This window comes from Leuresthes tenuis, unplaced genomic scaffold (assembly GCF_036924035.1).
Source record: "Leuresthes tenuis unplaced genomic scaffold, fLeuTen1.0.hap1 SCAF_10, whole genome shotgun sequence".
Taxonomy (NCBI): domain Eukaryota; kingdom Metazoa; phylum Chordata; class Actinopteri; order Atheriniformes; family Atherinopsidae; genus Leuresthes; species Leuresthes tenuis.
In genome coordinates, this window is record NW_027325364.1 from 19,328,086 (window position 1) to 19,354,604 (window position 26,519).

At 40.7% G+C, this 26,519-nt stretch overlaps 1 protein-coding gene across 1 annotated transcript; it reads right to left on the reverse strand.

Annotated features, from left to right (window-relative positions):
- Nucleotides 1-400: 400 nt before the first annotated feature.
- LOC140316704 (lysophosphatidylcholine acyltransferase 1) lies at nt 401-25,640 on the reverse strand. Its single transcript, XM_072394636.1, has 14 exons — nt 25,185-25,640; nt 16,186-16,325; nt 15,561-15,775; nt 13,080-13,192; nt 12,777-12,837; nt 12,496-12,554; nt 10,480-10,514; nt 10,077-10,131; nt 9,744-9,826; nt 9,304-9,429; nt 8,565-8,718; nt 8,136-8,234; nt 4,612-4,753; nt 401-4,413 (listed from the first exon to the last, which is right to left on the reverse strand). The coding sequence occupies exons 1-14, from the start codon at nt 25,305-25,307 to the stop codon at nt 4,181-4,183; spliced, it is 1,638 nt and encodes a 545-aa protein (XP_072250737.1). The 5' UTR covers nt 25,308-25,640; the 3' UTR covers nt 401-4,180.
- Nucleotides 25,641-26,519: the final 879 nt, after the last annotated feature.

The window sequence follows — 26,519 nt, forward strand, 5'->3', positions numbered from 1 at the left end:
TAACAAATGTCAGTCTTGCAGGCAAAGGGACGTGAGCATCAGACTAACAAGCCTAACATCTCCAGTATAGCTGCATCTCAAAAGAATAAAGCAGATGCGAGGCTCAACACTCTGCATGTTCACAACGTGACCTCAAGAGGGAGACATTTATCCAAAAACTTAAGCAGGTGAAGATGGTAACTTATAATTCAGAGGTTTTCAAAGTGTGAGGCATGCCTGCTGGGAAGGCTCAGACCGTGGAGGGGAGGAAATATGACATTCATCTAATTAACCTAAATGCTAAGGATGTGGTTATTAATGGTTATTATTAACGTTTTCTTGCCCCATTAGAGCTTCTACTACCACACAGTCATATAAAACAGTTTTTTTTATGCACCCATCTTGCAAACAAATACACACATTTCCCAATTGTGACACCAACGCAGCAGCGTGGTAACATTTCTTCTTTAATTCCATCCAAGAGTCACATTAACAAGTTACATCATAGCAGTCCTGAACAAAATTCCAAGTAGCTTGCAGCAATGACTCTTCATCATCAAAATGCATTAATAAAATAAAACCTGTTCGATATAGAAAAAGACAGGAAGTAAAGCTACAGAAAAAATACAGTTCTGTTTCTGGGTTCACACACACAGCGAGCCATCAGAAAGACAATATCGCCCTGTCAGAGTACACAAGTCTTTCGTCTTAGGCTCACTGCTGTACAAATGGTAACAGGCAGGCAGCAATAGCATAAATACAGGTTTATATCTTCTCAGATGGATATCAAGTTTAGAAAACAAAAAAACAAAACAAAAAAACCCTATGGAGGTATTTGAAATAAAGGTGAGTGAAACAAAATTGAAATGAACAGTATAATCATCCAATCTAAACGCTTTGAAATGTAAATACTGAAAATGCATGAAAGTATATTTTTTACTTGCTGATACAAGTGTAAGGAAACATTCTATTACAAAAAAGAAAAAAAAAATGCACGTAGGCGGGGTACTGTAGCAAAATAAGTTACATTTTTGGGTCAGCTCTCATAGAATTGATTCCATTTTCATTGCAATTCGTTATCGGATTTCCCTTCCAAGTACAAAAGAACAGTCGGCTTTCCCTCATAGATGCAGTGAGCTGTGTTATCACCCATGTGGTGTAAAAATCACATCAATAAGGAGTACATTTAATACTTATCTATTTCACGGTGCAAACATGTTCAAGTCATTCAAATCTTTTACATCGATGATGCCAAGTCTTACGAGTTCACAAATTCATGTTCAAGCTACGAACTTTCCACGATCCTGAGACAAGGCAGAGGTTCATCTAACCACAGGACAAGGTGGGGAAAGGGACAGATTACTTTTCTGATTCCCAGTTTCCTCTGTGCTCCCATTATTGTTGAAAAATATACGGATGCAAAAACCTACTCATAGTGACAAAAGTGACCGTTACAATACTGTAACCTACAAACTTAACACGCTTCACAGCAATGTGACATTTATTCAAAAGATTTAAAAAAAAAAAAAAAAAAAAAGAAGAAGAATCTAAAGTGCAAGCACAAATACATACATACATACATAGTTGTGAAGGAAAAAGTAGTAAGAGGACAATGCTAAAAGATTGTCATATAACATATAAAATGTTAATCTATACGGGCGTGCAGTCTGGAGCGTTTGTGTGATTCCGCCCGTCATGTGGTGGCATCTCACCTCAGGGCCTGACTCACCAACGCACACACTTCACTTAGTTCAACCTGCACGCATCAAACTTAAAAAAAAAAAAAAAAAAAAAAAAAGGAGATTGAAAGAGATAAGAAAGCAAACATTTGAAAACAATGATTTCTTAGGAAAATGTCCACCGGAGATCAGAGCCGTCAGGAGCTTCTGATAGCGACAAGATTGTCTGTACATTCTCTTTTTGAAGCATAAAAACTCTATAGAGGCTATCAAGGCTATTGGTTTTCATATGAAATCTGCATTTTGTTTTCGAAGCAGTCAACTCAGCGATAATAGTAATAATATAACAAGAAAACTTTACACTGTGTAGGAGGAATACAGCACAAAAACAACTGCGGGGTTATACAAAAGGGAAGAAAAATGTGGCTCATTTGTCACCAACGATACAATCTGCGGAGCAGAGAAGATCACAGATCTTTGTCATGGCAGTGAAAATAAAAATCATTCATATACGTATATCAAAAATTCACAAAATGTCCTGCATTTGGAATATTCAAAATACATATTGGAACTCTTCAAAGCATTCGTCTTGAGAAGGCTTAAAGGATGGGGAATATTGCTTCACTAAAAGCCGAAGTGAGGGAACACACACGGAATGCATGGTCCACGAATGAGATGGATGAATGTACAGAGAACCCAAAGGGTAGAGAATCAGATTCAAACGTGCATCACTTCATCTGCTCAGGAGAGGTATTCCCTTTAATAATCATAATCATTTAGTTTTTTTAAAAAATTACAATGTAAAGCACTGTAAAGTTTCCGAGAGGCAGCAACTCAGTCTTTGTGTTTCTGGAGTGAAGGGGGGGGGGGCAATCAAATGTCCACAAACATTTGAAAAATGCGCAGCTATGTTAATCTGAAGATGGAAGGAAAGAGAAAAGGTTGTCAACACGTCAAATAGTGTCAGCTGATTGCATTGTCTGATGTTTTCTCTATTTAAAAAAAAAAAAGACAGAATGTTACAGAGACTTAATAAACATTCTATATAATAGAATTGTATCCACAAAAGGAGCGATTTAAAATCCACCAAAGACTAATAATCACCTCCATCTCACTTTAATTCAAACTGAAAGCACGGGCCCATCCCACCTCTGCTTATAAATACATTCCATGGCAACAGGCTGCATCTGTGCGTACCGAGAAGCTAAAGAAAAACCGCGCCGGGTGACCAACTTAAAGAAATGAGGTATAAATACTACCAGAGGGGGATATTTCTCACTTGCAATCAAACGCAAATGTGCAAATGAGTTGAACACGAACACGGCAGGAGTGATGCAAAAGTTTGTAACAGTGTGATGCTGGAAGGGAAGTCGGAGACCTTGCCTTTACACGAGCCAACAAAGCCACCAACAAAGCCACCTAACTGAATGTGCTTTCAGTGGTCACATGGTGCGGTGCGTTCCCTTTAAGCCATTACACCACTGACTCCAAAGGACAGTAGAAACGGAACAGGTGACAAAGTCACCCAATGCATTTTTGGTCCACGTTGCGTGAATTTTGATAATCCAAAGAGTAAAAGAATGTCAACTGAAAACTGGAGGAGAATGACCAGACAGGAAGGAAAAAGAGTTCAAATGCACAGAACCTTGAGTGTCAAAAATGATGACATCATAGGAGTTAATTCTTTCATTTTTGTCACTGAACCCTGAGCTAAATTAAATGTCACTGTACACACACACACACACACATACACACACACACACACACAACTCATTGCAGTTATGACCATCGACGTGCAGAGACCTGAGTTCACCTCAAACGTGGCAACTGAAGCTACACACTTCAAGTGGTCAAACAATCGTCACTGGTCCCCTCAGGCCTTCCTTCATGACATAATTAATCCAACGCACTGCTCAAAGTAGCACGAGCCCACAGTCACTCCACACTTCCAGTCTTTTTTTTCTTCTTTTTTTAAAAGGCAGCTACCATTAAAGAGAAGAAATGGATAAAAGATACAAATAAATGAGAATCAAACACTGAATTCATGAAAATTTTGTTCACTTTGCTATACGGGGCTCGTCCGAGTTTTCTGTTTTCCCTTGTGAAAAAAACCATGCACATTCAGTACTATGCTGTAGGGAAAGAGAGAGAGAAAAAAAAAAGACATTTGCCCCAGTAATCCTAATAAGTGCTTGCCCTTCAAGTATTCAAGCATTGTATCCAAAGACAAAAAAAAAGAAAGAAAAAAAAGCCGTTTGGCATTTTGACAATTCTTCTTATGAAAAAAAAAAAAAAAAAAAGAGACTTCGTAATAAAATGAGCTGTTACAGGCTAAACGTAATCTCAGAGATTTAATGGACAACACTAATAAAAAGGGTAAACTTTTTCATTTTTGTAGTTGTCATTAATGAAATGTAGTCAAACAAGTCTTCAAACAAGTCACTAACAGGTAACCAACCTCACACAACCCCCTCTCACCAGGAGAGGCGTGTGTTTGCTCCCTCTACACTTTTCAACCTCTTTTAATTGTGTTTCTTGAGGCGTGCGTCTATTGTGCCGTCGTGGTCTCTGGGGCTGAAGTCAGGACAGATGCCGTTGGCTGCTTTGCTGGTGGCAGTGCCTCGCAGGTTCAGGGTGGACAGGCTGGGCTGTGTTTGGTGACCATGGCAGGGTCCACTCTGAAGGCCTGTGTTTTCCGTGTGTAGATAGTCCTCTGCAAAGTCTGGGTTCTCCTCCACTAAGCCTCTGAACTTGTCTGAAACGACCACAGGGGGGTGCCAGAGACAAAGGTAACATGAAATGCAAGATGCTGAGATGCAGATTACACTTTGAGCGGTAGAATAAAGAAGGCTTGGCTGTTGAGAGGCAGGAACAAGACCACTTTCACTTAGATAACCCTGCAAAGGTCTCCTAAAAGAGAAATACTTCAAACTGCGGTTTCACTGAGTCTTACCAAATGTAATCTTCCCTGTGTCATCAGCGTCAATGGCGGTAAACAGACGTGACACGTTGAGGTGAGTCACTCCTAAAGCTGTCTTCAGTATAACTGCCAACTCCCTCTCTGTGATGGCGCCATCCTCCTCTGCCTCAAACATCTGGAGAACAGAAAACGCAAGGAAAGGCTGAATCCACCTGCCTCTGCCTTGATAATCCTCTCACCTTTAAATCCAGAAAAGGTTTGGGATTCATACATCTGAACATAAGAAGTTTGTGTCAGCAAGAAAAATGAGACCATTTAAAATTTTTGGTCTCACAGGCAGATCCTGATATTTTAGTTGAAATCTGGCTTACAAAAAGTATTGCTGATTCTGATGTGTCTAGAAACAGTTAAAATAGACAGAATAGTAGAGGTGGGGGTGTCACTATTTATGTCAAAGACCGTTTAATCTGTCTGTACTGTTTTCATTTACTGTACCTTTTAAACTATTTCCCTAAAAATTGAATACAGATCTAAAACTTCGATTGTGGTGGTGGGGGTCTGTAGGCCTCCATCAGCTGATTCTTGTGAATTAACTAAACTGGAGGATCTACTCTCTCAATATGCTCACTCAGAAATGATTATTCTAGGTGATTTTAATATTGACTGGTTAACAAATGCTTCTGAACACCTGAAGGAATTATGCAGCAATTTAAATATCTTGCAACTGATTACTGATCCTACCAGGCCCAATCCAAACAATAACAGGTCCACATTATTCTAACCAATAGAAGTAATAAATTATCGTCAGTGGTGTTTTTGCCCTTGGTATAAGCGATTACTGCCCGGTCGCTTGCATCAGAGACATACATTTGAAGGAGAAAAAAAAACTTTAATGAGCAAACATATACATTTGATCTTTACCATAGTGATTTTCATTTAACCTCTGAAATCCCAGATGCTGAAATGGCATTAGACTATTTTTCAAAAAGCTTCCTTGCAATTGTGGGTAAACATGCACCTTTCAAAAAGCTTAGAATAAAAGACAGCTCGAATCGTTGGTTTTTCTCTGTTTAAAACTAGAAACTTAGCCTGGTCTCTTGCTAGGCACTCAGTGGAACCATCCCATTGGTCTGCATTTAGGCAACTGAGAAATAAATGAATGGCCTCCGTCAGGAAAACCAAATCAAATTATTATTTAGAATTAATTTACCACTCTCATTCGAATCCTGCAAAATTCTGGACGGCCGTAAACTGATAATTCTTTACCCACACATGTACAATATAATAACCCTGTGCTATCCACCCTGTTATAATTGGCTTTGTTCTTAGACATTATGTATTCATATTCTGTATTTTACTAAATAACCTATGTTCCTAGCTGGTACTTTTCCACTCTGCTCATACTGTGAATCGATGACCTTAAAATGGTCCAAGACCTTAGAATGACATAAACAACTGGGTCAGACAAAACATCTCTATAGGAGTAGATAGTTCTGGTACATTAGATCCACGCCTAAAACAGCACTCTCACACACACATTGTTTATCATATCCAAAGAACATAACAAGGACAGCGGCTGGCCTGATCATGCCACTAAAAACTGGCCAATTATACTCTGACAAGTGTGAGTACAACCTCTGTGAGATAAAGCTGAATATAAATATGAAATGTTTCCGGATATCAGGGCTCGGCCTGACGCATTTCCTGCGGGAGCTCTGGCACTCCGAGTCCTGCGCAGCAATATACTTTACTTGTGACCACTAATAAATGCTTTATTTAATAAACGATTTCTCCAGCTTGTTCTTGGGCTTCCAATGAAAGAATCGGGCTAACAACCCAAAAAGAAATTTGCGAAGCATTTATCAGCCATTTTGCTGCCTCTGGTCATTTATTTGAAGATGAACATACAAGATCCACATTTTTTCTTACACTCCAAACCATGTCTCTCAGTTCACATCACAACACATCTCCTCCAGTGATGCAGCCAATGCCTTACAAACAATTAATCCCAGGAAATCAACCGGCGCAGATAATCTTGATCCATTCTTTTTAAAACTCTAAGCACCTCTTATCACTGAGTAAGTCACATACATATTCAACCTTTCTTTATCAACTGGTGTAATTCCTAGTATCTGGAAGTCGTCTCATGTAATTCCTCTGTACAAGGGAGGATAAAACAGTGATATCAATAATTACCGACCAATATCTAAACTTTCTTGTTTGGGAAAAATCCTGGAATCACTAGTGAATAACCAACTCAACTAATTTCTCTTAAGACATTCTGTTCTGAGCCCTTACCAATCTGGCTTCAGACCTATGCACAGTACAATATCTGCACATTGGTGACACTGGTTGTAAATTATACTGTTACCTCTCTGGACAAAAGGAAACACTGTGCTGCTGTTTTTAATTGATTTATCAAAAGCTTTCGATAGGGTTCTCTGCTTATTCAGAAATTATTTAATATTGGGTTCGATTAATTTGCCTGTAGATGGGTTCAAAATTACCTTTGGGAAAGAACTTTTTATCAGTAAAAAAAGGTGTTCCACAAGGATCAGTTCTGGGACCTGCAAATGATATTGCCTCTACGATAGAAATTTGTAATGCTCATCTTTATGCAGATGACACTGTTTTGTATTGCTCTGTTGATACTGTACAACTGACAGTTGAGAACCTGCAGCTATCTTTTACTGCTCTTCAAAATGCTTTGTGGATTCTTATGCAGAAACAGGTCCAGTTTCCCATTGGACTGTAGGAAAAGCATAGTCAAGGCAATCTTTTTATCAGTCCTTGATTATGGTGGCATAATCTACAGGCATGCTGCTGCTACAACTCTCAAATCCCTCGACTCAGTTTATCACTCCACCATCAGGTTTATTACTGGAGATTCTCATAATAGTCACGACTGCTCCCTGTACAACACAGTTGGCTGGACCTCTCTCACACAGATAAACACTCAGCTTTTTATTCACAAAGCTCTCACTGGACACTTACCAGCATATATGTCATCCATGCTGGACTGGACCACAGGAACTTACCAAACCCGCTCAGCTGACTATCCTACACTTAAAGTCCCACGGGTCCGCTCTGAACTGGGAAAAATCTGCTTTTAGTTTTTGTGAACCAATCGCATGGAACCATCTTCAAAACATTCTCATGATTGACACTCTCTCTACTCCTGGACATTTTAAGAATTTGCTCTCAAGCCACCTTACTTCAGTGTGCACCTGTTTTTAATAAATACTGAGCATTGTCTGCTAATGTTTTAATTTTGCTTTCATCTTTGTTTTGTCTGTATTTTATTTTTCTGTTTTTGTACCTCAACATCATTGTAAATGAGGGAAACCTCAATGATGTTCGAGGCTTAAATTAAGGTTTGAAATTAAATGGAACAATGTGAATAAACTAAGATGCGCTGCACTGATGGAAAGTATCACTACTATTACAGGAACCATAACGACCGTGTGGCATTTAAATACAACGAATATTACGGCGATCCAACACGGCAACTCTTGCCTGGTGGTTAGATAAGTGCAAGGCTTGAAACAAAAACGTACCTTGAAGGCCAATTTCATCGTTTCCAGAGTTTTGGCAGGTCTGCATACCACAGATAAGGCTATCACATATTCTCTAATATCCATGCTGTTATCTTCATGCTGGAAGAAAAAAGAAAAAAAAAAGATGAAGGATGGAGCTCATGAGCAAGACAAATACATTTCACAGAAGCACCCTAATGTTGACTGTTAAGGTCAAAAATCAGATTGCTGCAATACAATTCTTATTTGCTAGTTGTAGTACTACACTGTAAATATATCCCACACTAAAAAGTAACTGCTGATAACAAAGAACCCCAGGAAAAGGCTTCCTGCATCCCGTCCCTATTCATATATTGCAGTATGACAGTCTAAGAAAGCAATTCTTGATTTGCTGCCAGACTGTTGAGCTGCAGCGGTTGCGAGTTGAAAAGTATCCCGTGCGCTTTTTACCTCGTCAAAAAGAGCAAACATGTCTCGCAGCATGTCTGAAACCGGCACATCAAGGAAGTGAGCAAAGCCCTCCAAGCTTAGCTTCTGTCCCTCCAGCTTCCTGGCTCTGTTCCCATAGTCTTGTAAAACCTTCTCAGTGTTCCGGGGTTTCAGCCTGCCACAGGAAAGGGAGGACACTTTAATGTGATTTATAACGTGCTACAAATAAAGTCAACAAAAAAAAAAAAAAGAAAGAAAAGGATCTCATGACGTTAAAGAAAAAGCTAGAAGTGCTTCATTCTTAATTGGGAAACTCCAAGGTTATTGACTCAATTGCTAAGACTGTTTAGTACATTTTCAGTTTTTTTTCCATTTTTGTCATACTGTTTAACCAATTCATGCATTTCCCACCAGGATTTTCCCATTTTCTGTCTACCAAACAGAAGCCGTGCCTAACCCAATGGAGAGTGAGGAAGGATGATAAACTCCTTCCTGTTATTTGCTTCTTCTCATATGTCGGAAAGGAGATCCACTGGAAGGATGGACCCTGTGTCGCAAGAACCCACCCTAAGCACACGCCTGCCTTCTGATAGGTGCGCGCAACTAATTACACTTCCTGGAATGCACAACCATGCCTCGCAATACTGCCGCCAGAAGCCAGAACCAAGGTGAGTGCTGGTATTTTGCAGGGTCTCCCTCTTCTGCTCCTTACTTACTTCATTGTATGGGTGCAGTGCATTGGAAAGTTTAAGGGACTCACCCCAGTCTCCTAACGAGCTTGGCAAACTCCAGCAGACAGGTGTCGACTGGCAGTCTCAGCTGGCCGTCCGCCATGGCCAGCTGGCAGTCTTCAAATGAATAGTCTGTGATGGGTACCCCCAGGGCTCTGAGCGCAACACCGAAGGGGACAATAACGGGATGTCAGCAAGTGCAAATCAATACAAACGGTTTTTGTAAATGCAGAACTGAAGTCTTTGAGAGCTACAATCAAATTCATCTGAAATTATCAACATGATCCTCCTCTATTACATGCTGGGAGTCATGAAACAAAAGTGTATAAAGTACATTACTTTTCCTTTTAGTATATGTACCATACGACTACTTTTCTATCCGTTCTTCATGGACTATGCATTTCAGTTTAGTTGTACAATGACAATAAAGATCAAATTCTTTTTCAATACATCGATACATTTAACTTACTTCGCCATGATTCGTCTCACATTGATGGCAAAGAGGGCAGGGTTTTTTTTCTCCTCCTCAGAGGGAGTGTAAATGGGAAGGAACTGTGGACAGAACAAACATTAACTGTTAGCCAAATCTTGGACGTCAAACTTTTTTTTAGTCGAAATGAAACTTACATTCTCGATAAATGAGAAACAAAAGATGATGACGAGGAGTTTTTTTTTTTTACACGGTTCACATTCGATTGCTTAAAAAAAAAAGTGTCGAACTTATCTGGTTACATGAGGTGAGGTTAACCCATTATCTGCAGTCACATTAATGTGAGAAATATGGAAGTGCTGTCAAACTTACCTCTACTACAAATTCATTATGTAACTGGCAGAGTGTCAGCCACAAGATTTCAAATCTGGGTAACAGAAAGACAAAATGCACCATAAACAAACAGGCACAAAGAAGGTTCAAATAAACGGGCCAAGATGCTGTCAAGTGGGAACCAACTGTGTGGGTTCAGCAAATATTTACTTCATCATCACTTAAAAGGAAGATTTTTTTTCACATAAGCGATGCAACAGTCGTGCATAATAATACAGAAAATAATGTCTTTTAAAGTTTACCTACATAAACGCAAGAGCATTTTGAAAATATGCATACATGTATTGAGCTTAGTTATTTATTCAATGTTTGACTTCCAATTGAATATCATTACACACATTACACAATAACACAAAGTGATTGTATAAAACGATGCACTCACGCTCCTGGGCCTTGCCACGTCCATGTAATTGTGTCCTGCAAAAAGACATAAAAAGCTAGCTCAGTCCTTGTCCATCCATCCACTTTCAATAGCAGCTGTTTTTACTCCAAGCCTGCTGATTGAGAGGAATTTCCTTTTCTCCAGCCATGTCCACAGCTAATGAAGGCATCGGTTATCCAAGAAGTATCAATGCTGATGTCATTTCCCCTGAAGCTAGAATTTCAGACACAATTCATCTAATCCAAGGCTCCAGCAATAAGACTAATGAACGAAATAAAAACGTATCACCACCAGTCGCTGCAGGTACAGCTTATTCTGTAGAACCTGCCGTCAGAACCTTCAAACCCCCCAAAAAAACACATCCATGTCCTCGTCTCGTACAGTAAATGTGGACGCATCTTCTTTAAACAGGGATGATAAATGCGTGTCCACTTTTTAGAAAATATTTGGCATTTTGACATAAGATAATTGTTCAAAGAAAAGGAGTTTGAGAAACAAAAGGGAGTTAAATATCTTACTTTTCGACATGATTGAAGACAGGATTTGACATGTTTCTGGGTCACTAGCATAGACTATCACAACAAAAGACCAATATAACCTGCATGTACACAGGTTGACTGAAGAATACTACGAGAACTGGCACCACACATGAGAGATCCTTTCTGACGGTGGCCTCTATAGTGGCTTTTCTATACCCCCACTAATAAGATCAGGACTTTCTTTTGGTTCCCATACACAAGCTTTGCGGTAAACACATGTAAGACCCAGCATGAAGAGGAGTTTTGACATACTGTCTGGTTTCGTGCATGATGCAAGCGCAGGGGAAGTGGTTCTTACAGAAAAAAAAAAACCCAGATCAAATATTTTCCCGTCGTGCTATTGACCTCAAGCATGCAACAACATACCTTTCATCACAGTGTTAGAGTGGTTGCAAAATGTCTCAGAAAGTTTCTATCATGATGGCAAATTTCTTGTAAATTCCGTGTCCTCACATGTCGCAGCTCATAAATCATATGTTCTCGTTACATCCAATATGGGATCTAATTATGTCAGCACGCTGTCAGAGTTGAATGCCAGCGTCTCAGTGCATCTCTCGCTCCTTCAATCAGGGTTAAGAATTAATGTGACTGCTACTGTTTTAGAACTGGTCAGCTGTCGGGTCTTTATTTGCAGAATCTTATCACCCTCAGATTTCGCAAAACTCCACCATATAGCCACGACCAAAGGCAATGCTAAGCAAAAAAGAGACAGAGTTCAGCTTGTAGCCACAACAGAGAGGTCGGAAGTGTAAATAGTTGCGTTTTCTTTTTGTATCCACACAGCTGGTATGAGGTTTGGGCGAACAGGAGTTCAATTCTTCAATTATTAGATTAGTAGTTATTCAATTATTATTATCAATTAGAGTTTGGCTGCAAAATGCTGCAATCAAATAGACCTAATGGTCAATAAAAGCTTTCCATAATTATCAAAGCATAATGACATGCGGAGAAAATCGGAATCACATTTAACAAATTAGCAGCTGGCATTTATGGCAGTGATGCAGTCAGCACATTCTTTTTTTCCCCCTCCTTCAGTGACATGGATTTTAACCACACAAGGCTTTCAACTCTCTCTCCAATCTTAGACATCGCAGACTCAGGCCCTTACACTGTAAGGAGGAATTCCTCTAAGAGAATGCCGCACACGAGCAGTGACAGGCTGTAAATAAATGAACAGCTGAATACTTTTTAAGCCAGAATTCTCTGCTGAAAGAACTAATTGGGCACCGTTTGAGTTGCAGATAGCCTTTACTTCTCATTTCCAGTCATCCAAAGACGACCCCTTTGAAAATACCATTTCGCACACAACGGAAATCTCTCGTGACAGCTCCACAGGCCCTAAAACGCTGATCAACTCACATTATGCAAGATGCATCCAACCCGAATGTAAATTCAGTTTTATGCTGAGGCACTCTGCAAACCCTTTGCTAGAAATAAACGTACCGGCATTTTGTGTTGTTAACATTCTTTATCTTACCAATTTGTTAGGGTAGCGAATCACTACAGGCTGCACTGGGACGGCTGGGATGAAGGCCCCTACAAGAGAAAAAAAAAAAAAAAGGGAAAGGGAGAAACTTTCAATTCAATGTGGCTGAAAACGAGCAAAAAGTTGCACTTCGTGATGCTGTGTCCAAATTCTCAACCGTGTTTCACACTTCTGTTCTGTTCATACATCACAAATCTACGAAACAACAGATAGTAACGATCGCATTAAAAAAAATACAAGTGATGGAAGAAAGAGGACAGAAATTAAGCTACCTGGCTTAAAGGTGATGAGGCAGGATCTGTTGGTGCATGTTCCCTCTGGAAAAATCATTATCTGCAGGCAGGAGGAGGAAATGAGGAATGACAACAGTTTATCGGCGCTTTCTGCTGTGCTTCGTTTCATTCACAACAGATCGGAAACAGGTCAAATACATACAAAGTGGGGGAAAAATGTGGTCTTTTACAACCAATGTGAAAATATGTTGACAGCAATCTCTTCATATAGAAAATCGGGTACATTTTTACAAGCATCAGGCTGCAGCAACACGACTTTCCTCTTTTGAAATACCCACTTACCTGAGGCCATTCTCCTCCAGAGTGGGCTCTGCGTTTGATCTCCTCCACGGTCTTCTTTCTGGAGTTCTGGTCCGATCTCGATACGAACACTGGCCTGATGTACTTAATCAAAGCTATAATGCAAAAAAAAAAAAAATAAATAAATAAAACACACGGAAGGAGTGGGTGAATTAATGAAATAAATATAACACAGAAACCATTGCCTCGAACGAAAAAAAAAAAGAAAATGTTACTGCTTTAAAAACGGTCATAAAAGTATGCAAATCACTCATTCAGAAGCACAAACAGGCCAAAAAGGACAAGACCAGATGAAAGCACATCTTTACATCAGCATCTTCTCCAGTGGTGTCCTTAAACAAATCACTTAACGCCAAATCACTCCAGAAAAGACGAAACTGTATGCGATGCACAAACAGCTAACTGAACTGCTGTGGTCATGCTAATCAGCCGTGGTCAGCAGCCAACCAAAACTCACGGTGCACGGAACAAAGCCATCACAACTGTGTCATCTACACGAACACGCAGCTGTGCTGTGGTACAGGAGGCTACACGAGTGAAGCGAGACTCACGGGTTTCCTTCTCTAACTGTGGAGTGAGAAGAAAGTAGCTGCAGCGACTAGAAAAGCGGCCCTCACCTAAATTTAACCTTCTATCTAGGTTTGTTCTTTCTCATTTCTCACTCTCTCAAGCACCGACTACTATTACTTTTTGATGCAAGACTAAATGTGATGCAAGACTCCCATGTGGTGGTTTTCTTTTCACACATGGCTGTTCTTCATTGATTTTTGGGCTCAGATTTCGGATCAAATGTGATTTGGTCTGCTCCTTTCATCTTCTAGTAGATCCACATTTGATCTATGCGCAGCATCACGTGTGAGGGCAGGTGCACATGATGGGCTGAACTTACTTAAACGTAGGTTTAAGGAAACATCTTAAAAGTCAGAAGAGGAAACAGTGGGCTAAAGACTTGCCGGGGTTTGGAGATGCAAGAAGATTTTTTCTTTTCGTTACTAATGCACAGAAATGTTTCTGGTAGGCCTGAGTCAAGAAGAACAACTTTAAGAGAGAGAGAGGGTATTGTAATTTTAAGAAAGAAGAGAGTGATGCCATGAGAAGGAGAGACGGGTTCCAACTGTGAGCTGTCTGCTAACAGGAAGGGATTAGGGCTCTAGCAAGAGACAAAGCACACGTGACTGTAGAGGATCATGTCTTATTGCTTATTCCGGACTCCGCAGGCTATGCATGCATTGGTGCTGGGTTCCCTGTGCGCCAGTAGGACCTGTCAAATTCAGCTTTGACAAGCTTTATTAGTTTATTTATTAGTTAAACGCTTTTAAGGACATGCTACAGAGGTAGCACGCATGTCAGAATGATGCTATACGACGGTGTTAAAACTGCAGAATGCGTTCTTAAGGTTAGACGATACTACGAAGCATAATTTTAGCAGACCACATGCTGCTGTCCCTGGCAATTAGCCAGCGAGAAAATATGCTCAGACATTAGGTGGTTTCGATCTTGCAATGCAGGCAAGTGCTGAAAGTACTGCTGTTTTAACTTGGCTGAGCTTTACTTAGTCTGGGGGTAACAATGTGGCAAATTGCTGACTTAGTAGCCAGGACAGGAGGAGGAGAAAGGAAGACCAAAATAACACTCGTAGACCTTTGCCCTGCCGGCAGGAACATATGAGCAAATGCCTTCACTGGCAGTAAGAAAGTCAACCGCACGTGTAGGCTGGTTAATAGGATATGCTGTCAGGGTAGTGTGTGCAGTGTCTGCAGCTGAGCAAGGCCTACCTGACCTCTGCATGGAGATTTAGTTTGGAAATAATAGAGCTGGGTGACAGAGGCCAAAATTCACATGCTGGCATTCCTAAACTGAATGACGATACACGCTAATATCTTACGCAAATTAAAGTTGAAACTCAATGCCACGCGTATGATTCAAAGACTGATCAAATTAGAACCCTCACAGGTTTTCCTCTCCTCAACACATCCGTGGAAATAACACATATGCAAAAACAACAAGATTTCAAAGCTGCATAATGAAATAACCCTCGTTAAATCACAGATTTTCCAAATGTGAACGACACTGAGGTCGGCGGTACTTCCATGTGAAATGATTCAAGAGATCAGAAAACACGCACGCACTTGTCGTCTGTCTCCCGTGGAACTTTGCCACCATTTGTCCAGCGGTGCCGTGTGTAAAGCCGACTGCTTTTTTTAAGAAGAAAAATGACGTAATTAAGCAAGCAACGATGAGGTAAAGTTGTAGACGAGTGCAGCTCAGCCGACCGCTCACAGACACAGAGAGAAGGCGGTGGGCGGGGCTCAGCAGGAGAAATACACACAGATGTGTGCAAACAGGTGGTCAAACACTGTAGCTGTACAAACCACACTGTCCCATTTCATAGCTGGTTTCTGTTTAAAAGTTAACCTACCGCCCAGCTCGAGTAGACAAACAAACTTCATGCTTTGTACTTACTGCCCCAGAGAGGTATATCCTTGCTCTCAGCCTTCATAACAATCGATGACATTGTCATTGTCACTGGGATGGCATCAAAGTAAGAGGAGTGGGGTGCCAGGGTGAGGATGGGTGCTTCTGCAGGCAATGCCCTTTGCCCTTTCACAGTCATCCAATGGAACCCTCCCGCAAACCACATGGCCCGCATGATGAGCTTCAGAATGACGTCCACCAGTCTGTAAACAACATTTAACATGACTGAGGGCCTTTTTTCTTTTATTTAAAAGTCATATTGCTGGAAACGCTGTGCATGGTATAGTGCCCTAAAAACAGCATCATCAGTACTCCCCCACATCCACAATACAGGATAAACAGCACGCATCCACTTACATTTACATTATTGGACATTAGAAGATGATGCCTGTGTAGGGTTAATGCAATGCGCTGCTGTGGAAAATATGTTGGGTCAGTGAGTGGTGGCAAGAGAGCAGATAAACAACGTAATACTCTGAAATAACACAAATCTGCCACCAGTGCCGACAGAATCTCTCCCAGAAAAGAGCCTTACTCACTTGTTTTAAGAGTCACGAGGCTTTCTAAGCACAAAAAAACCTTCCGACACGCATATGTGTGACGAAGCACCCACCTTCTCCAGAGGCACTGGGGTTCGACGGTGGTCTCGGAGCGCCCCACTGAGGCAATGAAGGCAAAAGGCCAAGCCAGCAGCATCATGAATGCAGCGATGAGGAGACGGATGGGGAACAGTGTGACTGTCATCAATGCAATCTGTGGGACATTGAGAGGGAGAGAAAAGGAACAGGGTTAAAGAGACAAATCCAACTAAAGAGCGTTATCTTGGTGCAGCTCCAGGACTTGTAGGAAGCCCCCATGGTCACCCCCAATGTTCACAGGGCCACAACATTTCCCTGTTTACAACAGACCAAGCACCATTTATCTCACTGCCACTGAGGGAGACGAGCTATTTTCTGTTCTGTTTCCCTTTATCAGGTCCACTAAACCTGAAGCGCCTATTAACAACCTTCCCGTTTATTTCCTTTCAACACAGAGTTTCTGTTTTCATCCAAAACTTTTCTGTAATACGTTCTGCTACGTTGCTCAGGCAAGCATGGAGATTGTCCCTGAACGCAACCACAAACTTCGTGTTCAAAAATCCAGGACACTGCCGGAACGCAGCGCCGGGTAAACCTAAACAGCACTGCGTGAACGGTAAGGCTGTTGATTTATACACAAAAGGTCCAGCACTGGATGAGTGATGCGTGAAAGCTACCCCTGAAATATCCTCAGCTTGATTTGCAGTAACTGATGTGCATCATCGTCTTAAATTAAATGCTCGGTTCAAGAAAAAAAAAAAAAAAAAGAAATCCCATCTACTCGACACATGAACAGAGAGGTTGGAACTGTTCAGAATCAGGGGTGGAAAAAAATGAAGACTTTACTAAGCAGAAAAAGGAGAAAACATAGCAAAAACTCAATTTCACGAGAGAAAAACAAACGATTAGCAACTACTGTAAATAAGACGGGTACATGCAGTGAAACTTTCAGTGTGCAGTGAAGCTGAGGTGGACTTTTTTTTTTTTATTGTACTTGACATTTACAACAAAGGGCAGCAGGTCTGTAGATCAGCCTTATCTAAATGACAAGGAAGGCACACCGTCCCTCGTGTCCTGTGGCCTCAAAGTTATCGAATCATGCAAAAGTTAACCTTGCACTTCCTCGTTTGAGTGCTACGTTTACCGTTTACAACTTTTATAACCTCCTGATAACAGCCCCTATCTTTCCTCGGGTATCTTTTATCTTGATAGCAGCTACTACTCAAAAGTATTAAGTTTAAACAAGGCCTTTTTTTTCTTTTTCTTCCTCCTTTTTCTCGTAAAGTTTCCAAAACATCCCTGGTCTGATGACGTCATCGTTTATATTCCAAACATGTTTTAATTGTCATGTGTTGAAGTTGCAAAATGACTTCAGGAGCCCAAACTACCAATTTCCAGCAAACAGAAAGCCTCTTGATTAGGAACAAGGACAATATACATGTGCAAATGGCTGCCGCAGCTCGTTGCTGCCTGTCACCTGAAGACAGAACACAATGCTGCTACATTTGTCTCTGCATACAAATGAAAAAAAAACAAAGAAAAAGAAAAGAAGGGTGCTTCCCCCAGCAAAGGCGTTTGAAAAGTCCCCAAATCGAGAGTTGCTAGTTGAGGTGAAATGATACGTGATGCTCTGAGAGGCAGAAATTTAAGGCACACAAGCAGAAACGGAGCATCTTCACATATTCTAACGCACAAACAACCAATTTCAAAACATATCTTTAAAAAAATTAATTAATTGTATTTAATTAATTGGAATTAATTGGAGAAAAAAAGTGTTATCTTAAAAAACAGATAAATATCATTCAGGTAAAGCTCAATAAAATGACATTACACACAGTTATTCACTTCAATTATTGCATTTTATTTATACAGTGCCAAGTTATAACAAATATCATCTCAAGGCACTTCAAAGATACAGTCCAATTCAAGCCAATTAGAATCCCATTCATTGTAACACAATCCAACCCATTGAATTCCCTATTAGTTCAAGTCATAAAAACAGAGACAATTTCTAAAAAAAAGTAGCCTAGCTAAGGAAACCAAAAGATTGCACCCAAACTTCTCCTCGATCCAATCTCCCATCCTGAGCGTGCACGAGGTGACTGTGGAAAGAAACAACTCCCTTTTAACAAGAAGAAACCTCTGGCAGAAGCAGACCAGGGGAGGGTGGCCATCCGCCTCGACCAGCTGGGGGTCGAGAGGACGGGACACACCACGGCCCAGTGATTTCTCTTTGGGATAGCCAATCAAGATGTCTATATTTCACCCAAGACTGTACTAAGATGCGCAGATAGATGAATGAAAAGTTAAGTGAAGTGAGAGTGAAGGAACAAAAACTAAATGACGGACACCATTTCAACAGGAAAAAAAAGAAGTGAAGTTTATTAGGAGTATTCCCCATTTGACACCCAAAGTAAGATGTACCTTAAACACCATGAAGTTCCTTGAGCGCTGTTTAATCAACCTTAAAGTTGGCGGTTTTCAAAGCGATATAAATATGAAATAAGTAGTTGGGTTTTTTTCCAGGTCAACTGCTTAAATGACTTTTGCTTTGACATGTAGAATGAGAAAGTTCACATGTGAAGGTCACAATTGGGCTGCTGCTGTTCTGCAGCGTGAGAGGAAAAAAAGAAAAAAAAGAAAAGAAAAGAACGCTCTTTCCAAGTTTAATGACCCTCTGAGATGGAAAGCGGCCACAGTTTGTCCAACACATCACTACATTTAATGCTGGCGCTGTGGCTGAGAACAAATACACATGCGGGCATGACTTTAAAACAGGTTCTTTCAAGCAGTGTCAGACAATATCGACAAACATTTTGTGAATATTGATATATTAAACAATAACTGAAAGGTCTACACACTGTCCGGCCCTAATCTGCATCTAAAGCATGAGAATGTCATTAAGAATCTCACTAAAGTCGTGAATCATGTAAAACACATACATGAACACATAAAAATTCATACAAAAACACTTGTCTCAGTCTTTAAAGTTGGATTGCAATTTTGTTGCCTTGAGTTTGACATCTTGGTCTTTTCTGAGGCCAAAAGTGACCGTATTTAAACAAAAGGCTGAAGCAAACAGAAGTGTGCTTCATTGAGGGCCTATATGTATTGAATTCTAAAATTATTTTCAGAAAGACAACCAGCACATTAATCGCAGGGTGGAAATCTAGCTGTAAAGACGTCTTCTTGATTAACGAGAGTACATTAGAGCCAGAGAGGTGTTCAAGCTAGTATCTTCAGGCCAGTAATGACATGGCACTCAAATGCACTTTAGCATCAGCAGAATGACTTTAAATGACCTCGTCCATCATTTATACAGTGCATGGCACTGATGCAAGTGGTCATTTTCAATATAAATGTCAGCTCAAAGCCGTCACTGTAACAATGCTGTACATAATGTAAAAGTAAACTCGCTCTCTTGGTATCAAAAGCACAGGCAGGTCTACCAAAGGAGATTTTGGAGTTTTGTCAGAGTGAGAGGATGTAGATACTGTTGACAAAAATCTACAACTGCAGTCGTTTGTGGACCAGACCGGGTAAAAACCCTGACACACAAGGATTTTAATACTTCTACGGGGGTAGATTTTTAAGACTCCAGACACAGTTGCTTATGTTGCTGATATGAGTCGTATTCAGCTGTGTCACCGGATCTGTCAGTGCATACAGTCTGCAAGACAAAAACTGAAACATCCCAAATAAAGCCTTCTTTCAGCTGCTATTTCCTTATGGCGAACACTAAAAAAGGAAGCAGTGTTTCCAAAAAAAAAAAAAAAAAGGTTTGACCTGTAAGAGACAAATGTAAAGGATCTTCCTGCTTTGTGAAGGAAGCCGATGTTTCGCATCTCAAAAATGTCCCCGTTGGCCTGTATTCAAAGACAGTGAGCTGATAGTTTAGAGCTGCCCACGCATTGATGCAGGCACTCCGAGTGACATATGGACAGCATTAAATCCTAATCACAGGGGCATGAGTGATCAATGTTCAGCCATCCATGCTAAAGGGGTAATGAGTGATATTTAAACGACTGTTGTACAGATCAATGCAAGTCCCTCCACTGAGAAAGAGAAAGTAAAAAAGGGAAAGTAAGAGTGTGTTGTAAGATGTGTCTCGAGACACCAGTGAGTGGTTAAAAATAAAAGGAGTTCAAAATGCGCATTGTTGCTTTACAAAGCAAGCATTTTGCTCACGTAAGCCAATGAAATATGACGTCTGTGCCAAATGATTCACACAAGAGTTTGGGTCAGATGCTACTAAAAAGCATTAATTCCATCCCTTAAACTGATAACAGTGTAAAATTAAACGTTCTACCGCTGCTGTCCGTTCTCAGTCGAAGATCGATTATGGTATAAAGAGCACACGCTCTAACACAGCTGTAGAATCACAGCAGACTGTTTCTGCAGTTCCAGCTGTGTTCTCTCACAAAGCCAAAGCTGCTGGGCTGAAGGCAATCTCAAAAGTTAGAAGAACCAAAAGGAAACAGAGTTCATGTCAAGTCAATAAATAAAGCGCATCAACTTTTAGTTCAGAATCAGGACGCCCTGAAGTGGCTATTGAAAAAATGCTGTTACTGTTTATGCAATGCATAAGATCATTAAACATATATCTTCTTGCTGCTATGCACGCAATACATTTCATTTCATGTGTACTATGCAGGTATTTTCAGGGCAAAATTGTTCTAAACCGAGGTCTGGTACATCATTTTTGATTTATAGCTACCAATTGTAGATGCCAACTAAGCCGGATATTAGAACTGTCCTCTGAACCCAAGGATTTCTTCCCACTCATATTGCTAGTTTGCACCAACATCATGAAGGTTCACCAATAGAATTTAAAACTAACTTCAGGCTGGACAGAATGTTAAATCTCTCATTTCAAAAGCTAAAAAAGTGACGCCATACCATGGTGCTTGAAAAAAAAAAACACAAAAGGAGAGCACCAATCGAGCACAACACCCCCGTTTCTGTTCTTTCTCCAAAGTACATTTTTAGAAACTATTTAGTGAGCTTTGAATGACGTCCGTTTTCCCTGTATTACCTGCATACGTGATGCTTGGTTACAGCATTGTCTACATCCACTCGCTGTCTTACATCGCCTTAGGCAGTTATTTTCTAAACCAAAATACTAAGTGTGCTCATAAATCATCAAATGTGTAGTGTCAGGCTTTGAAGGTTAAAAAAACAAAAAAAAAAAAAACTTGTCTAACTTGTTCAAATGTCACCTTCAAAACAATATGATGCATCTGATGTGGGTTTATCTGAAAAAGTAAACACTCGACTGAAATCACTGATGTGTTCAACACGGCTGAATGAGAAAACACTTGATCCCCTTTGACACAGAGAACGGTGTTCCTTAAACATCAGCCACAGACTGTAAATAAAGGCTCGATGTGAGGACAGTCATTAGTTTGCTCACTGCCATTTTAAAACGAGGCGTTTGGCCGTTGCCATTTTTCTTGACATGCCCAACCAGCACACTAACCGGAAGAAGCTAATCTAGCCAATAATGACTTGTGGGAAAACTTTGATGTCTTATAATTCAATCAGTGGGTCTACACGACGAGATTAACTCGATTATAGCTATAGTTGGGTTATGCTTCTTATCTGAGCGAGGGTAATTATCCTTTGTTATATGGCGGTGAATTAATCGAATCACTGGCACAAAGTATGTCATACCCCAGTACGATAGATGGGGCTGTACCCATTTCATCTATCGCTAATAGAGCCACTTCCGGTTGATGTCTTCGATCCGATCCACTGTCGTCTACATGTATGTTCAGTGGGCATTTGGGTCGAGTTATCCGGGGGTCTTAATTCGATCGCGAGTGACCCGATCCGATCCGTTTTATTGTCAGATTAAGGTGTCTACATGAACTGAATAACTCAATCTTATTGTAATTTAGCCACACTGAACGAGAGAATCTACGACCGCGCAGATTGTGGACACGACCACAAGAAGGATCTGCATTTTCAACTCCTTTACTCAACAAAATGATCAATAAACGTTAATAACCACTGGTAGTGTAAAACCTGATCAGAACCTTGCTCCCATTATCAGAAATAACTCTGCTCTGCATCGTTATCGACCCGTCTCTCTGCTCGATGAAATTCTTGACAGCAAGTTTGGCCATTCGACGGGGTGTTCTTTTGCCACAAATGTCTGCTCTTACGGTGAAAATATCAGTGACGCTGATCTATGCTGTGCGAGAATAAGCTTTTGATTAATTGACGCTTTGCCAACATCAAAGAATTTAGCTCTTTGTTGGATTTATCCGACAATTCACACATAAATGTAAATTAGGCTTTTCAGAGCTGAGAAGCTAAGTGACATTACAAGCTTGCCTTCTAAGATCTAAGAAACTTTGAGAGTTTAAGTCTATTATACAAGTGGAATTCTGGCTTAGGAGACCCAAATATGTAACAAACACGCTGCCACTGCTGCCATCACAGGGTTCTGCCAATCAATTGTTGATCAGTTAACTATGTGATCAAGGTAAAAATCTGCGTGAGCAGCTTTAAGTGGATCGAAAGGTCAGGGCCCTGCGTTACATACAGAGGAGCCTGCTAATGAAGGCCCCCATAGCTGATCCAAGATTAGGGGCGCTAACTAACGCGGCTATCAGAAACAAATATCCACGTTCATACTTCTGCCCCCTTTCTGGACAACTGTCCCCATGGACAAAAAGAAAGAATAAGAGTTATTCTGGAAAAAACAACAAAAACAAACTACTAAATCATAGCTATTCTTTATCATATAGCCTTCATGACTGTACCGAACTATCTACAGCGATATAACTTATCACAAGAAGGATAGCTTTGAAATCAGCTCCAGCCTATTACTGCCATGGCCTTTAGCTTGCACTTGGATGCAATAGCTTTATGTTCTAACACCAAGCATTCCCCCTGGCTAATCCAACCAAACTCATCTGCACTTATAATCTGCTACCCCTGTGAGTGGAGACTACCCACTTTCAAAAAGTACAATAGACAGCAAATAGACGCAATCTGCAAAGCTGCTAATATACCATTTTGTCCATTTGTGCAAACCAATGCGACAGGAAAGAAAACTTCCATTTCTAGCTTGATTAAAGTTTATTACAGCTGCCCTTTTTAAACGAAAACAATGCGCTACAGTGCGAGTGGACACCGACCAAACAGAGAGTGTAATGCTGTCTCAGTGTGTGCTTTTAAACAGCATGCCGGTAATACATTAATCACATGCATCTTAGTCTAAAGCGGAGTGTTCCACTGTGCAGCTCTCCCTTTAGACACACACACACACTTACACACACATCAATTCAGCTCTGCGATTACCTGCATTGCCAGCTAAGAGGAGCATCAACTTTACCCCCCACCTGTATCAGGCCTCTGTACCCGACATGCACCAGACTAGTGCAGCCAAAATAAGCAACAGTCCGTCCTTTAACAGGCAGCGTGAACATGCTGGCCAAACAACCTTTTTCCATGCAACAGTCACTGCGAGCACACGAGTTTCCTCTCCGAGCTCCTGACAGAACCTGTGGTTTCATCAATTTGACAAAGTCGGCTGGGTGGAAGGAGCAGTTGATTTTAGCTGCCGTCTACAGTGTTTGGGTCGAGATTTGAGTCTTCCTCATGTCGCTCTGGGTGTGAAAGTAAGACTAGAGCGACGCGCAGAAACCATTTGATCTCAGTGACGTTTATAACTTCGACTCAATTAAGCACAACTTGCTGGTGAAAACCAGAGGACCGGCTCACTACCCTTGGCCCAGAGCCACCTGACATTCTAACTTTCAACTTAAGTTTCTGTGAATAGAGCCAGGAGGAAGGATCCCTGTGAACCTCTCTAGGTCACCATTTGTACCTGTAATGAGATCCTTGCTCATACCAAAGCGGTGCTATTCATAAAACAGTAACATTCCCATTAGGCTGAATTCTCACAGTTGTGTCCAATTTCACATTGTTGACCGCACACTACGCCCCATGTTGTTCTTTATGAGAACCATTTCTTTTAAGCAGTTAATGTCAAGGGCATTTTTTAAATTTTCTCGATCTATTTATGTGTTCATCTTTGAGCTTTAAGCAACAAGAGCCCAACAACACAACTCAAGTCAAGACAGTTATAGAACACACTCTGGATTCACTGTTATGGCTGTCACACATCAGTGAAGATGTATTAACTCACTTCACCCATACACGCAAACTCATGACTCACACCCATACATGCACAGACATCTCTGACTGTTGAAGATATTTTGGAAGGATCATGAGTTTAACTACAAAAGACCCACGTGTGCCTCTATATTTGTATCTCAGAAATAACTACTCGAGGAGTCTCGATTTCCATCACTCAATAAAGCACGCTGCACGACTTGGACTGAAGACAAATTTAGCTTTCTCGGTACCTGCGATGTAAAGATGGAACCACCGACACTTAATTAGTGTTGTCTGCGCAAAACACCGAAGACAGAATATCAGAATTAAAGCAATTAATAGAGACCTGCATGAACCCTTGCGAGAAAAAAACAAAACACGCAAGGCAAGCTGGAAACCTGTACTGCGTCGTAAATGAATGAAATGTGTAACCGTTACCCCACGCAGTGGAAACTTAGAAAAAGCCACGGAAAGACACAGTTAAAGAGCAACAAGCTAGGCCCCTCTCGGACAGGCGGCCATGCTTCTGGAGCTGTATTTAATTTTACAGGGTTCATGAGTGGGAGCGGCAGATTTTGCGGTATACACTCGTGAGGACAATTCACATCGTTGCCGCAGCTCAATTTATTCGCAAGACACTCAGACGTTTACATGAAAAAATAGAGCGAGACTGTAGCGAAGGCAGGGTGAAGTCGGGCAAAAAGCAACATGTATGTAGCTTCTGCTAGCTGTGCTAGCTAATACTAGCACAGCTGACAACATGCAGTCACATAAACTGGCTGGTGTACATGGTGACAGCTCAACCACTGTGTCGCACTTAACTGTTGGTGTACTACAAGCAGCTCGAACGCAATGTTCACATATAGGTGCAGGACTGCGTTGAATCATCTGTCCGTAAACATACCTTTGCCTTTTCCATAGGGGTGAATTTCAGGAGGTGCACAAAAGGGTTTCTGACTGGGGGAGCTTGGTCCATCTTCTTTCCATCTCCTTCAATCGCACAATGTCTGCTACTCGGCAACCTCATTCTTATAAGTACCGTTGGTCGAGACTGTAGCTATACTTGAGATATTATTTAAAGAAAACTGATTCTGCCCAAAATAAAGCCCCTTAGAGCAAAATGCTGTCTCCCTTATCACTCTTGGACGGTGGCTAATTGAGCTGGCAGTGCAGGGCTATTAACGTTATCTTCCTTTCTTGGACAGCATGGGGGGATAATGGTTAGCTCAAGGATTAGCTGGGGATATCTGAAATCGCCGATATCTCTCTGCCTGTAGTGCGCAGGATGCCTTCCTCCACACTTCACCCCAACCAGACCAGTCCGCTAGCTCTGGATGCTAACGGAACCACGATTCCTCTCCTCCTGCGTGACGCATGCGCACAACCATCGTCCCTCTTCATACTGTCCCGAGCAATGCTGCCTTCACCATATTTCAAATTATCGTTATTTAGAAAATTTAACAAAACTTGCTGTACGTTTCTGCTATTAGACGAGCTGCAGACATAGACAAACTTAAGCAACTAACATCTATCTATCTTTTTATGTATCAATCTATCTATCTATCTATCTATCTATCTATCTATCTATCTATCTATCTATCTATCTATCTATCTATCTATCTATCTATCTATCTATCTATCTATCTATCTATCTATCTATCTATCTATCTATCTATCTATCTATCTATCTATCTATCTATCTATCTATCTATCTATCTATCTATCTATCTATCTATCTATCTATCTATCTATATATATATATATATATTTATCTGATCTGATCTTCTACTATGATGTTCCATTTGCAGTCTTTTCAGAATTAGCTTCACTGATGACATGGTCGTCTTTTTAGTCATCCATATAATTTTTACTTATCAAATGATGAGCTAAACTCATGTTAATATAGTAAATATATATATAGATTGATATAGATTTTTTTCAATCTATGGGTGATTGAGAATGGACATTGATTTGTTGAGTTTATTGTTAATTTGCATTGTTGAGTTTATTGTTAAATTGCAATGCAATCGTTAACTTATATATGTATCAGACAGAGTATATGGCAGTGTTAGGATTGTGCCTCGGCTCTGATGATGGTTGTACATAACTGATTATTTGCTCCCCTCTAGTGGTGAGAGCCGCACAGTACTCTCAGCTGTACTGTGGCTCAGTCAGCACAAGAACGTTGCACCCTCTCAGCAATTGTGTGGGCTCACCAACGTCTTATCACACAGATCAA